Source organism: Meleagris gallopavo, chromosome 7 (genome assembly GCF_905368555.1).
Source record: "Meleagris gallopavo chromosome 7, MGAL_WU_HG_1.1, whole genome shotgun sequence".
NCBI lineage: Eukaryota > Metazoa > Chordata > Aves > Galliformes > Phasianidae > Meleagris > Meleagris gallopavo.
Window position 1 is genome coordinate 4,009,098 of NC_139410.1, and position 13,102 is coordinate 4,022,199.

Consider the following 13,102-nt stretch of genomic DNA (forward strand, 5'->3'; position numbering starts at 1 on the left):
CCCCTTGCTGAGTCTTTGACAGAGAAATCAAGTCATTTGAGAAACAAGCATAAATTTAAATGGGCAGCATTAAGCAGAGCAGACATTCTTGACTGATGCTGACAGGAAGCAGCTATCTATTTATTTCCTTTCGGATTAGCATATTTATGCAGCAGTTTTTAATAAAAAAAAAAAAAAAAAGAAAAGAAGAACAGCAGTAGTAGCTCATGACTGGCTGGGGTAAGGACCTGCTGGTGGAGATTTATGATTCTCTGACCTACTGATCAGCATGTTCATAGGCTTCTAGAAAAGTGGTGAAGGACCAGGTAGCAGATTTGAAATTCTGTGAAGTTCTGGAGGCATGAAGAGCTGCAGATAGATATTGTGACATTGAATAGGCTGTAATCAAGTGCCAAGTGAAAACCATTGTAAATGAATACAGTGTTATGTGCGCAGAAGAAGAAATAATTTTTTCTCACGTGAAGCGATGGAGTTTAGCTGACCTCACTGCTCAGGCGTCATCTTAAAATGAAAACAAAAAATGAGCTCAGTTATCAGCAATGATCAGAAAACGGGTAATCTGTCAGCGTTGTTTGCAAAACTCCTTCAAAGACCTTCCTTTTCACATGTTAGCAGTTTCCCAAGGTATTTATTTAGGTATTTATTCATTTTGTTCTAATGTGCTGGACAGGACTAAGTTGCCCAAAGAAATAGCAGGCTTGCTGATGAGCAGTTCTTGTTTTTCATCTACAGCTCTTTTTGAAAACTGGTGTCATCCAATCGCCTTCCACCCCCCCGCAGCCTAGGTAAATCATGGCAAGATGCTTACATACAGCCATGAGAAATTCACTATTATGTTTTTGAGGTCCTACAGATCTCTTGGGGGAATACCATCCAAGGCTGCTGATTTTGTTCATGTATGAAAAGGGGAGGAAAACAGTCAGTTAGGCTGATCAAGTCTTTTCTTATACAGAATATTTTGTCATTTGGAGGGAGATCTGTACTTCTGGTTGCTCTGATACCAAGTTTGTGTGAAAGAGCACTTTGCTGCTGTTGTTTAAGATGGTGAAACTTGCTCTTTCATTGTGATGAGTGTGCTTACTCTTGAATATTTTCCCAAACACTAGCATTTTCAATCACAATGCTGAGGTAATTTGTGTATGTTTTTGTTTAGGGCATTGCAATAACATTCATTGCTTGGCAAAAGCTATCAACCAGATTGCTGCAGCTTTATTTACCATCCACAAGGGAAGCATCGAAGACCGTCTAAAAGAATTTTTGGCTGTATGTATGATTTAATTTCTAAAATTAGCTTTTTTCAGTATAATCCTCTGTGTATTAATTAGTATTTTAGCACCTATCATCTCTTGTAGAGTCTATGTCTGGGAAAAGATGTGTAATGCATATGAAGTCATGATTCCGTTTACAAAATCTTCCCTTGATGTACTGGACTCTCTTCAGTCATTTTACCTTTTCAGGGAAGGTACCTTAGGAGTGGCTCTTCAAGTAGTACCTTTTGACATGTCTGCTCTCCTTAGACAGGAGCTGGCAGATAGCTGCACAGTACAAGGATATTTGGGAAGAGATGTTTTTATGCTTTAGAGTAGACTGAAGATCAAAGCTGCTGGAATCCCCACTGATGCTTCAAAAGAAGTCAGAAGCCTTTAGGTCCTGAAGATGTGTTTTAAATTCATTTTGGCATGCTTCTTAAGTAGAAGTAATTTTTTTTTTAAATGGCTCTTGACTACCGACTACTTAAAGGGAAACTAAAGGTTAAAATGGTGACTTCATTTTTTTCTTAAAAGGATACTAATTTGAGTGATTCTTCCTTTTTGGTGCTTATCTGTGAAATGAAGAAATGTACGCACCCTGCTTCTTACCTTCCTCAGTTATGAGGGTTGGGTAATGGTCAGTTTCTGTAAGAATAAGTCCACAGAAGCAATCGTTGGCTTTTTTTTTTTTTCATTCTTAGAGGCTCTTTCCCTTCTGGAAGCTCATTGCATTTTGTTTAACTGAGAAAGCCTTTAGCCGTTGACCTTGTGTAATGCAACTGCTGGCTGTAAGAGATGAAAGAGATGGTTGTGTCAAGTTGCATACATTTGACAAGTGAAGGAAACCAGTTTAGTTTCATGTGACAAAAACACTTTTGGTATGAGGTTAGCATTTTTGCAATGTTTATGAACTGATTTCAGACCACTGCTTTTACTGTGCAGACTGTGACTTGATGGTTCAGATATTTTTGCTAATCTATCTTTTATGGCACCTTTTATTTGTCACTTACTGTCAGCCTGAAGGAAAGCATCTCCTGAGGAGAAAATATGCTGCTGGAGATGATCTGCTTTCTGTCAAAGTTAATTAAAGATGGAAAAAACTCACTGGGTTATTTAGTACCGATGAGTATGTGCGAAGATTCTTTTCAAGAGTGCATGTTTACTTTACATTACAAATTAATTTGCAGAAATTGCTTCAAGAGGAATACTGAGCTATGTTTTTAAAGTTACTATTTTAAATTAAAATCCCTTTATGATAAATGTTGCTTAATTATATTGCTGTTGCTTGATGGGAGTGCACAATTGTTTGTATGCCTGACAGCTGAAAAGAGGTGGGTCTTTTTGTTGGTGTTGCTCTTGGATTGGATTTTTTTGTGTTTCTGTGAGGTATGAAAATGTGGGCTACACACTCATCTGCACATCAAGTATTTTATTGTATTCTGTCATGTGTACCTATGTATACGTGTAAGTTTCTGGGATATCTGTTTTTTAGTCTATCTTTTAAAACTAGCAATGGAAGGTTGCTTATAGTCTAATGTAATAAATTCACAGTTAGGATGACACTTCTTCAATTAAATATGTAGTTTTGGAAGTGATTTCCTTCTACAGCAAAATGGATATAATATCAATCAGTGAAAACTTGTAATTGTAATGCAGTAAGTTTATATGCGTATTGGGAGAGACCAAGAAAGTGAGATCTTGATCCCAAGGGAGCTCTCGTTGACTTTAGTAGACTTGTTAACTTACAGTCAGCTTACCTACTTCGATTATCTGCTCTGATGAGCAGCAGTTCTTCACAATAAATGAAATGGCTTTTTGACTAAAATAGCACGTACTGCTTATTAAACACTGCTAGATGTAAACAAAAATGTCTCCTTGATAAAAGCCCATCAGCGCTGCTTTGTAGTTGCAAGTTCAATGCTGTCATTACTGAATGGGCTATTGATGTCTTCAGAAATGTGTTGAGTGAGAGAGAAGAAGCTGATCTGTGCTTTTATTTCTTTATCGCTTTGGAATATTCATTTTATGTAGCTTGCATCATCTAGTCTACTGAAGATCGGCCAGGAGACGGACAAAACTACTACAAGAAACAGAGAGTCTGTTTACCTACTACTGGACATGGTAAGCTTTGCCTGTTTCATTGGTGTAACTAACAAAAGGAATAGGATCGACATCACGTTGTTCACGCCTTTGGCGTTGGAGTTCATCAGCCAGTGGGAATAATTTTTGTCGTTCTTAATCATACTCTAATGTCTAATATTTCTTTTACTCCCCCAGCATCAGCACATTGTCATTTGTTGCCATTGTACGTGGTATTGTATTGTTCAGACAGTTTGCTTTGTTGTACAGGATTAAAACAATTTACATCAAATAAGTGCTGTTCAGAATGTGTGAGAGGAGATTACCTTTGCTCAGAAATTCTTCCTTTACTACAGTGCCTATTTTGAAAATGAAAGGAATGCTATATAGTGTTATACGTAGACGTATGAAAGCTACATGACTAGTTTGGAGACGCACTGAAATTATAGCAATTTTTTTCTTTCCTGTCTCTCCCCAACCTCGTAATAGTCCTTTTTGCTATGAGAAGTGGTGGTGGTGGTGGTGGTATAGTGCAGAGCAGAGATAGCTACGTGGGACAGGGTATGAGCGGCAAGTGGTAGAAGGTGTTGTTGTGCGCAACCTTACGTTTCTGCTGTTTGTCAGATTGTGCAGGAGTCCCCGTTCCTGACGATGGATCTCCTGGAGTCTTGTTTCCCTTACGTCTTGCTGAGAAATGCATACCATGCTGTCTACAAACAAAGCGTCACATCCTCTGCCTAAGTATCTACTTCCTGCAGATAAGACATAGCACGCATCTATGTGGCCTCAGTTTTACCTGTCAACTGTGGAGCTATTTTACTTTATGGCCTGATGAACAGTTTTGTGGATTATAAACTTTTTCCATAAAGTTGTATTTCTGATCAGTGGTTTCTTAATATGGTTGTACTCCAATATCGGCTTGGTTGATTTTAGGTTGCACATTCATGGAAAATCTTCTTTTCTCCTTTCTTCCTTTTTTTTAATTTTAGAGCATCAGTTATGTTTAAAAATATACTACTTCTGCTATATGTTTTTGATATTGATCACGCAGAACAGAAATTGCTTGTTTATTTCCCAGAAGAGAAATGTATTTAGTGATTATTTTAGTGTAGCTTTCATCTGTGTGTAAATTATTTCATATAGGGAGAGTTATAATCTTGTACCTATTGTTCTTATTGAAAACAAATATTGGATGTGCATTTCTGTGAAGTAATTACAGCATTTCTAGTTTTATTTTGAAACATTCACCAATCTATGTACTATGACACTATCTAACATTAAAAATGTTATCCTTCAGACAGCGATCCTTTCCCGATACTCTTAAACAACAGCAAGTGGTGTTGTTTGTATAAAGCATAGTGGAAATTTTTTTTTTAAACTAACTTCTGTGGTGCCCTGTTGGCATTAACACTACCATTGTACCCTGCTGTATAATAAATATTCTTACGCATTTATCACATGTTGATAAAATGTTAGCCCTTAACCACTTTTTATATGTTTTAAATTTTTGAAATTCAAGTGTACCTTCCATAACATACAATAAACACTAGACTGTACTATCTGTAGGTGAATTATTTTTAATATAAATGTTATCCTAGTATTTTAAGCTTAAACTGTGCCGTGGTGCATTGATTTACATCTCAGAGTTCATTAAATATCAATCCTTAGAGCTTTTATGTGAAGATTTCTTTCTATCATCCACCTTTTGGCTTACGTGACAGTGATTCTTGTGAAAAGTGGAAGACAGAATTAAAACCAGTGTAAAAAGTGTCAGCTTAGTGCCATCAACCTTCAAATCTTATTTTGAGATAATAAAATAGGAAAAGCATTCATACAGTGCATAATGGTGCCAGTTATGCCAGTAGGGAGAAGTTAGAATGTAAAACTCGAAATAACTGTACAACAGGAGACCCATACCATCAGACACCACCGAGACAGATGTGTAATGAGCCTCCTTTTATCAGTGGTGCTCGTTGGCATGCAGGAGAGCATTGGCTCACTTTGCCTGAAAGCTGACCAGATGGTTCTGCTCTGTGATCCGCAGCATGGAAAGAGATGTGGTGCTCTGGACATTGTATGAAGCTCTTGTTTTCCGTGCAGCTTCTGCGCACACTGGTAACTCTTTTTTATTATGAAAGAACTGTTTTGTGCTCCTTACAATAGCTTGCTGTGTCCAGAGGAAAAATGGAAGTACTGCATTACTTCCTTAGGACAATTTTATTCCAGTACATCTGTATTTCTCCTAATGTTGCTTTTCGTGTTAGAACTACAGAACTGTTCTTAAGCTGATAGTTTAGTAACGTGAAGAAGTCAGGTCACATGTGAGACTTGAGAGTGTAATTCTGTATTATTTGAAACCAGATACGTTTGGATATCTTACTCCTAATTAAGGCTTTGATTGTAATTTAGCCTTTTGTGGAAAAAAATGACCTTCAAGATTGATTTGTGAAAAATTCAAGTTCTTTGTGGTTTAAGAAGTAACCTTTTTTTGTCTTTCATCTTTGTAAGTTCAAAGGATTTGTGATTGGTCATTTATCATGATCCTTATCAGCTGTCCACGGTGTGAGGTTTTACTGAAGTAATCCTAGAAAATGAGTAATGGATAAGAAGGGCAGCATCTCTCAGCAAAGAAACCACTCTGGACAGTCAGATGCCTGAGATGTCTCTGGGTGTCCTTCCTGCAAAGGCTCAGAGCAAGCTCAGAACCAAACTGAAAACAGAGGAAACTGGGGAAGGGAGATTTGGACTCAGCCACGAGCATTATGTGTTTTTAAGATGTGTGAGGTTTGTTGTCTTCTAGGGACAGAGGTTCTTGCTTTGTTCCTACTGTATTGCTCCTATTTCTGGTTTTAGCTGAGACACCACAGAACCTGCTTATTCAAGGCAGAATACATTGACCGCAGACCTCAAGACAACTGGTGTCCGTGCACACAGACAGCAATATGTCTGTTGAACCAAGATTGCAGGGGAAGAAGGCAGAGGAGGAATGCTTCCTCTGCAGCCAGCAGCACCATGTCCTCTACGGCTTTGTAAGTTCATGTGATGCTATATATGTTGAGTGACCTCAGGTGGCATTTGCACAAGTGCTTCTGATTCTTGAAACGTGAAGCAGGGATAGCTGAGCTGGTCCCATATGGAGCTCCTTTGGAGCAGATTCCTCATTTGTGGCAGGAGAGCTCTCCATCATGCAGGACAGAGCGTGAAAGAATAGTGCCCTGTGACTGCCCAGAAAACTACTTTTTGGTTTAAAAAAAAAAAAAAAAAATCGAAGTAATTGACTGCTATTAAACCTTTTTGTCTGTAGCCGTTCCTTTTCTAGAAAGGAAGAGGAATTGATAATCACACTAATATTCAGAATATATGCTCTCGGTTGATGCACTGAAGAACCTCAGAAAATGTTGACAGAGGTCAGTGATTGGAGGAAAGATAGGAGTTTTTTTCAGCAACAAGTCATCATGGACTTGTTATGGGACTTAATAAATGATTTATTCCAGATTCAAGAATTCCTGACCACAAGTACATAAATAGCCCGTGCTGTTAAATTCTGTTTTTGCCAAAAGATTCCCTGGTCCATCCACAGACTCATGCAAGGGTGCTCAGTGACTTACCGAGAACTATGACAAATTCTCTAAGTACAGTTATAGCCAAATTAATGTTGGAACTTTTTTCAGTGAATCTGTTGAGCTGAACCAAACCCAAAATGAGGCTTACAGGTGTACCAAATTAGTCTGTTAAATCAGTAATCTATTTCTTTATTTTAGATAAAAGCTTCAGAACTTAACTCCATAGTGTGTTAAGTTCTATAGAAAATGTTGTAATGTATTCATTACTAAACATGACTGGTAAATTAGGGATTGAAAGAAGAGAGGCGAAACTTCGTTCCGGTGCTTTTGGTGAATCTCGAACCATAGACACGGCCTGTGCAAAGTAAGGTAGCTGGACTGGCAGCTACCCATGTTTTGTGGATCAGAGCAGCTATTTTCAGAATTGTGAAACAACCAATTTTCAGGAATACTTCTTTCTTTTTTTTTTTTTTTTTTTTTCCCTTTAAGTAAAACTGAATCTTTTCTTTTATACTTAGTTTTCCCTGGAGATGGCAAATGTTTTTTGGTAGAACACAAACACTCCCTAAGTGCTTTTGCTATTTTGTTGTTGTGTTCTATTGTCTATAAACATTTTCACTGCCATGTAACAAAATGTACCACCAGCACCCAGGCCTACATCCAAACCCATACCTAATTAGCTATTAGTCATGCTGTTCCTAGTGCTATTAGGTTAAAATGACCCATTGACTGGCTACGGTGTCAGCGCATCTTGCACAACATATTAATTGGAAATGCTTGTATTAAATTCCGAATCAAAAGCATATGTTGAGCCTGATACACAGCAGGGGGATTTGTGTATTTCCTTCTGGTGAATACATTGAGTTAAAATTGTACTGCACTTGAATAAAAAAAGTGTACTGGTGCCCACGTGTAAAGATAAGATAATCCACTACAGCATTTAAAAGTCTAAAGCTAGCAAATCCAGTTTGTGGTCTATTAGCAGTATAGCTTAGGACATTGGTGGCGGCCACTTGAAGTTATGACCTGAGGATGAAGGCAGTAAACTTCTGCTTTTTCCTTCTTATCCTCCTCTCTAATGCAGTCACTGTAGGGCCTTTGTGTTTGGCCAAATTTAAGTTAACTTAATGGGCAGATATGTAGAGAGCTCTATTATTTGTAAATATCAAACGAGAATCTCTTCAGTAGCAGGGATGCAACAGTAACATTGTGTGGACAGCCACAAAGAGGAAGGAATGAAACTTAGGGAATGCACTGTGAATGTATATGATGGTGAGAAAAGGGAGGTAGAGTGGGAAATGAAAGCTGTGAGCGCAGTGCTTGGAGCTGAGGACAGTTGGGAATCTGAGTCCATTTCATAATTGAGTTCTGCATCTGATACTTATTAAGAATTAATTCTAGATTGTATCTCACAGCCTCCACAGTTGGATTTAAAATCTCCAAGGAGACATCTGTGTTCCACTCCGCAAGCAAAGCAGCAAATTCATGTAGGTATAGAATCATTTGTAAACTACGTGTAAAATGTTGAGATGTTTTTGTATGATGTATAGCAAGGACCAGGTCGGCAAAACTGGATGGGAACATCTCTTTTTGTTACAGTGGAGCCATGGAGGCTCAGTGCTGTTAGATCCATTTATGTCTTTGAGGTGGAAGACAGCGGGAGTGATGTTTAGCAACAGTGCTACATTGAGATTGGGTAAGCACAAGGGTTTATTGTCTTGGATAGCAAAGCCCTTCAGAAGGCAAAGCAGCAGCTTTTAGAATGGACTAAACCTGTGACACTTGCTTCAAAAATAACTTCATTCCGAAAATAATCACCCTACCATTCTCTTACAGGCTTTTTGTTTGAATGCTGAGATGGTATTTATGAGCTGTTATCTGATAGGAGTTCAGAGGGAGACCATAATGATCAGACTAGAACGTGTGTGGATTTTATCCTGTAATACTGTTTGCTGGCTCATTACTGGCAAAGTGAGGAGTCAAAGTTCCTGAGCTCTCCAGCATCTCTCCAGCTGCTGGAGGTTGGCATGGCACGCTCCTGTGGTAGTGGTGGCTGAGTGACTTGTAGCCCAGGCCTCAAATGCCTTTCGGGAAGGATTATTTCACGTCAGCATCACCGCAGAGCTTCTCGAATTCTCAGTGATGCAGAAGATCCAAGCAGCAAAGAAGCTGCATAGAGATCTTGTTATTTTGCAGTTAGGTGGTGATGACGGGGAAAGAGTATGGATGGAGCCTCTGGCATAACACTGAGGTACATGGACCTCATCTTTTACGTCTATGAGCTGGTAAGTGTTTGGTGGGTCCCTAGAGGGGGACAAAATAACATTAAGGCAGTGATAATCTCCTGGGAGCACTGTATTGCCTGTCTGAGCTGACTGGGACGGGGCAGTGAGAGGGTGGATAGCCTCCAGCAGCATTGGAGCTGAGATGCAAAGCAGACAAAACCACTGCTGTCTTCTGCTGAATGAAGACTAGCAATAAAGAACCCTGTGGTATTTTTCTAAACTTGTATTCTAATCATTCCAGCATGTGTCTTACAGCCCAGTTAATAGTCATCATAGATGTGATTGGCCCTCAGTGAGCAGATAAAGCATGCAAGGTTTTTCTAAGTCACAAAACCTTCATTAAATTTATCCCTGTTCTTTTAAATTGCCAAATATTTGCATGTATGCTAAAAAAAAAAATCGGTGTTTACAATTTTGGTAAAGCTGTGGCTTCCAGGAGAGAAAAAGCAACGTTCTTGTAGGAGCAGATTATAAATGTGTGACAAACAGCCTGAAAAAAAAGCTTGTTGGGAGGTTTCTGTTACGGAAGTTCACTGAGTGGACAAGTAAAGGAGCTTTAAAATGTTTCAGTTGTCACTGCTGTCCTCCATTGTTTCCCTATTTCTGTCTTCAGCTGAATAGTATCAGGGAACTAGAAGAAAATGAATGCTAACTTTGCAGGCATAACTCCCCAGCAGTTGTGGGATTAAGAAGGATGATCAGAAACCCACAAAGGTCCCAAACTCGTGTTGGCGAAAGCTTTTGGGAAAAGCACAGGTTTTTTTTTTTTCCCCCTAAAACTGCTGAGGCTTCATGACAAGCCCTTGTGATCCCACTGGTAGCTGTTAAAAACATGAGTAAAACATAGACACTATTTGGGCTGCTATATATAGGAAACACTTGATCCCAGGGCACATCCAACCCAATCAGCTCCACCTAAAATCGGCGGTGAGCCCATGTTCAGCACCTGGCAGCACTGGGCGGTCCCCATACAGCTGAGCTGTGTTTGCAGGGTTTATTTTTAGGTGTGGGTGTGATTTGGTACTTAATGCTGCTGCACGCGGCTCGTAAATCTGTGCAAGCAGGAGCAGGCTTGGGCAGTGTGACCAGAGAGGCTATAAATCCTCAACAGTGAATTTAACAAAATTAAATTCAGAGTGGTTATGGCACTGAAGCAAGACAGCTCAGGTTATTTCTATAGAGGCCAGAATGGAAATGTTGCAAAATGTATGCAGTATTATTGAGCTTTGCAGTTTATGCCTGAACTGCTCCATCTGGAGGTGGCTGTAGCTCCAGAAGGGTTAAGTGTCTTGTGTCTTGAGTACGGCTGCAGTGGGAGGAAAAGATGCATTCTTCATTATCAGCACCTCCATTGTAAGAGCATGCAGCCATTTGCTGAAATAGAGCAGTAAGATAAACGGATATAGAAGTTGCACATCTGTGCATAATGCTACCATAGAGGCTACCTCATATGCTTAAGTACTTGAACAGCAATTTGGAAAAAAAAAAAAAAAAAAAACAACTAGAGAAACTTTCCTAATCTTTGGCCTATGAGCCCAAGTGCAGCCCAACCAGCCGTGCTTTGGGTGTGTGTTCAGTTCAGCTCCTTCTGCTGTTTTCTTAATATTTTCTGCAATACAAATTGATCCTGCAAATTCTTAGGCAAATGTAGTAGTCCACAGTGCTGTTATCTGAGGGGCATGTTTGTGGAACTGGGGACAAAGGTCCTGTTTAACCTAAGTTCTGATGCCTCTGAAAAATAGGGTTTTGTGACATTTCTTAATTGTACAAACATTTTGGCTTATTTTCCTCCACTTTTAGTCACAAAGTGGCCGGATGCTCTGTCAGGCTCACTGCTTGCAGTGCACCTGGCCGCAGTGTTCTGTAATGAAGCAAGTGCAACTTCCAGCATCCTGCTGGGAAGTGAGCACTGAATATAGGAAACCCCACCAGCAAGGAGCTGCGAGCCCCTGCACAGCCACACAAGCTGGGAGAGTCCCATATAGTCAACAGGTTTGCCCTGCAGAATGAGACAGTCTGAGGCAGATGGTTATTCTGTGGTTAACGTGGTTATTTCTGTAGGCTGAGCATCTTCAGTGGTAAGAACTAAAGCTGTGGTTGGCATCATTTGTCTCTGAAATTTGTGTCAGATTGTTCTTCTAGGCGTTTGCAGATTAACCAGCGTATTTCCCTACCTGTGCTACTGATTGTACCAATCATACAGAGTGCAAAGCAGCAGCTTTTTGCTGAGATTTCACCAAGACAGGTAATGTGAGCAAACATAATGTGAAAAATTTGTCTCTAGTATGCATGCGTGTCCTGAGGGCACAGGATAGTTAACAATGAGCTGTCTCACAAAAACAGCCTGAACAATTGCAACTCTGAAAGAGACTGCATTAAAAGAACCTTTTCTTCTTCCTTTCCACTCCAAGCCATCCACTCAGAGATTATTAATGTAAGTTAATGGTCCCCCTGTGCTTTGTCTACCTGAGGGAGCTGTAACAAGACCCAGACTGGAGCAGGAAATGTACAATAAATCCCATTTTTATGACTCTGGAAGTCAGTGACTTTGTGGTTTCAGTAACAGCCATGGAAGAAGTATTGTAGGGTTTGGGGCATGGTGGTTTTGGGGTGGTTTGTTTTTGTTTTATTTTGTTTTGTTTTTCCCCGAGGCAGTGTATTTAAGTAAATTAAATGGTAAGAACCCTGAGATTGCTACAGAAAGTCTTAGGAAAGCAAAAACCTGTTCTGAAGAAGTATTCTCAGCTGTTTTTCTGAACAAATGCAGGTTGGGGCATGTTCCTTTTTTAGCTGCAATGTGCAGGAGCACGGCCTGAAACAACCTGTGCGCTTCATAGCCGCTAGCACCAAGGTCCCAGGCCCTCAGCACCTTGTCTGCTGTTCCCAGGCTGCTGCAGGGCCTGGGGACCGTGTGAGCAGTGTTGTGGCAGAGGATTCAGCATCACCCGGTGCTCACAGCTGAGCCTACGCCATTTCCTATTGCTGGGAAGCTGCTCTTGCTTCTCATGCCTTTTGCTGTTTTTCTGACTCTCGTGAGAGAAAAAGAAGCAGAGGGCAAAAAATAGGCACTGGGGAAGAAAGTTGAATGGCTGAATAGATTTATCCTTGTAGACTGGGAGCAGTTCCTTACTCTGCTCCTTCTAGTGCACCAATAAAGATGTTAGTCCATTTCCATGTCCTTTGCAGCAGTCCATGTGCCATTACGTGGACATACCCAAATAGAGTTACACTGTGCTAGCAACTGTGTTATCAAACCTCTGCCAGCTGAAATCCATCTTCCTGCTTTGGCAATTGCACTGACTTATTGTTTTCAATTTTTTTAGAGGGTTTATAAAAGAGTACTGAGGGCAGCTTGGCCTTGAGATGTGCTTTGTGCTATGCTGGATTACCAGGGTTCTGGCAGGATGCATTAGCAATAACAAACTTTGTCCTTCTTCTGCATATGAGCTCCTCCAGGAGCAAATCCCCACCTGGGGACCCATCCCTGCTGCAGGCTGGTTTGTTCTAGGAAATGACTTAGTGTGATATTACTGCTGTATTATTATTATTCCTTAATGTTATGGGTCTGCGCTACTGTCTCAAAGCTCAGCAGGAAACTCCAGGCATGTTTTCATCCCTAAGTTAGTGCTGATTGCACACCACACTGAGCTCTGTGTGGCAATAACAGGGCAGCTCCTGTTAGATGGACCCATTTTCAGGACGTATCTCTGCTACCCATGATGAGGGAGCACGTTGTTGTCAGCAGAGGTGTGACATAGAGCTTGGTGCAGGCTGCAGAGCAGTATGTTCCTTCTTAACAGGAGATGAAGGGCAGATCAGTGGCACCCAAAACAAAGCCTCTTTCCTGCCTCCTTGACTTTGATGTCGAAGTGCTCAGCATCTACCAGCTCTCTGGCAGATGTTGTGGTCGATGGGAAGAGAGTGC

General features: G+C 40.4%; 1 protein-coding gene and 1 long non-coding RNA gene across 9 annotated transcripts in view; one reads left to right on the forward strand and one right to left on the reverse strand.

Moving 5' to 3' along the window:
- The window catches only part of NCKAP1 (NCK associated protein 1), a 66,965-nt gene extending 62,080 nt beyond the window's left edge, over positions 1-4,885 (forward strand). For all 6 annotated transcript variants that reach the window (XM_085228143.1, XM_010713335.4, XM_085228141.1 and 3 more), the window contains 3 exons: positions 1,154-1,263; positions 3,282-3,371; positions 3,954-4,885. In XM_085228143.1, coding sequence (XP_085084269.1) covers positions 1,154-1,263; positions 3,282-3,371; positions 3,954-4,070 — 317 coding nt within the window. In that variant the 3' untranslated portion in view covers positions 4,071-4,885. The remainder of the gene's footprint in view (positions 1-1,153; positions 1,264-3,281; positions 3,372-3,953) is intronic.
- The window catches only part of LOC146543927 (uncharacterized), a 69,308-nt gene that overhangs the window by 1,728 nt on the left and 54,478 nt on the right, over positions 1-13,102 (reverse strand). For 2 of the 3 annotated variants that reach the window (XR_014884366.1, XR_014884368.1), the window contains exon 4: positions 167-2,036. This is a non-coding gene — a long non-coding RNA (uncharacterized LOC146543927). Of the gene's footprint in view, positions 1-166; positions 2,037-13,102 lie in introns of those variants that run through there. The other variant, XR_014884367.1, reaches the window with a different exon arrangement.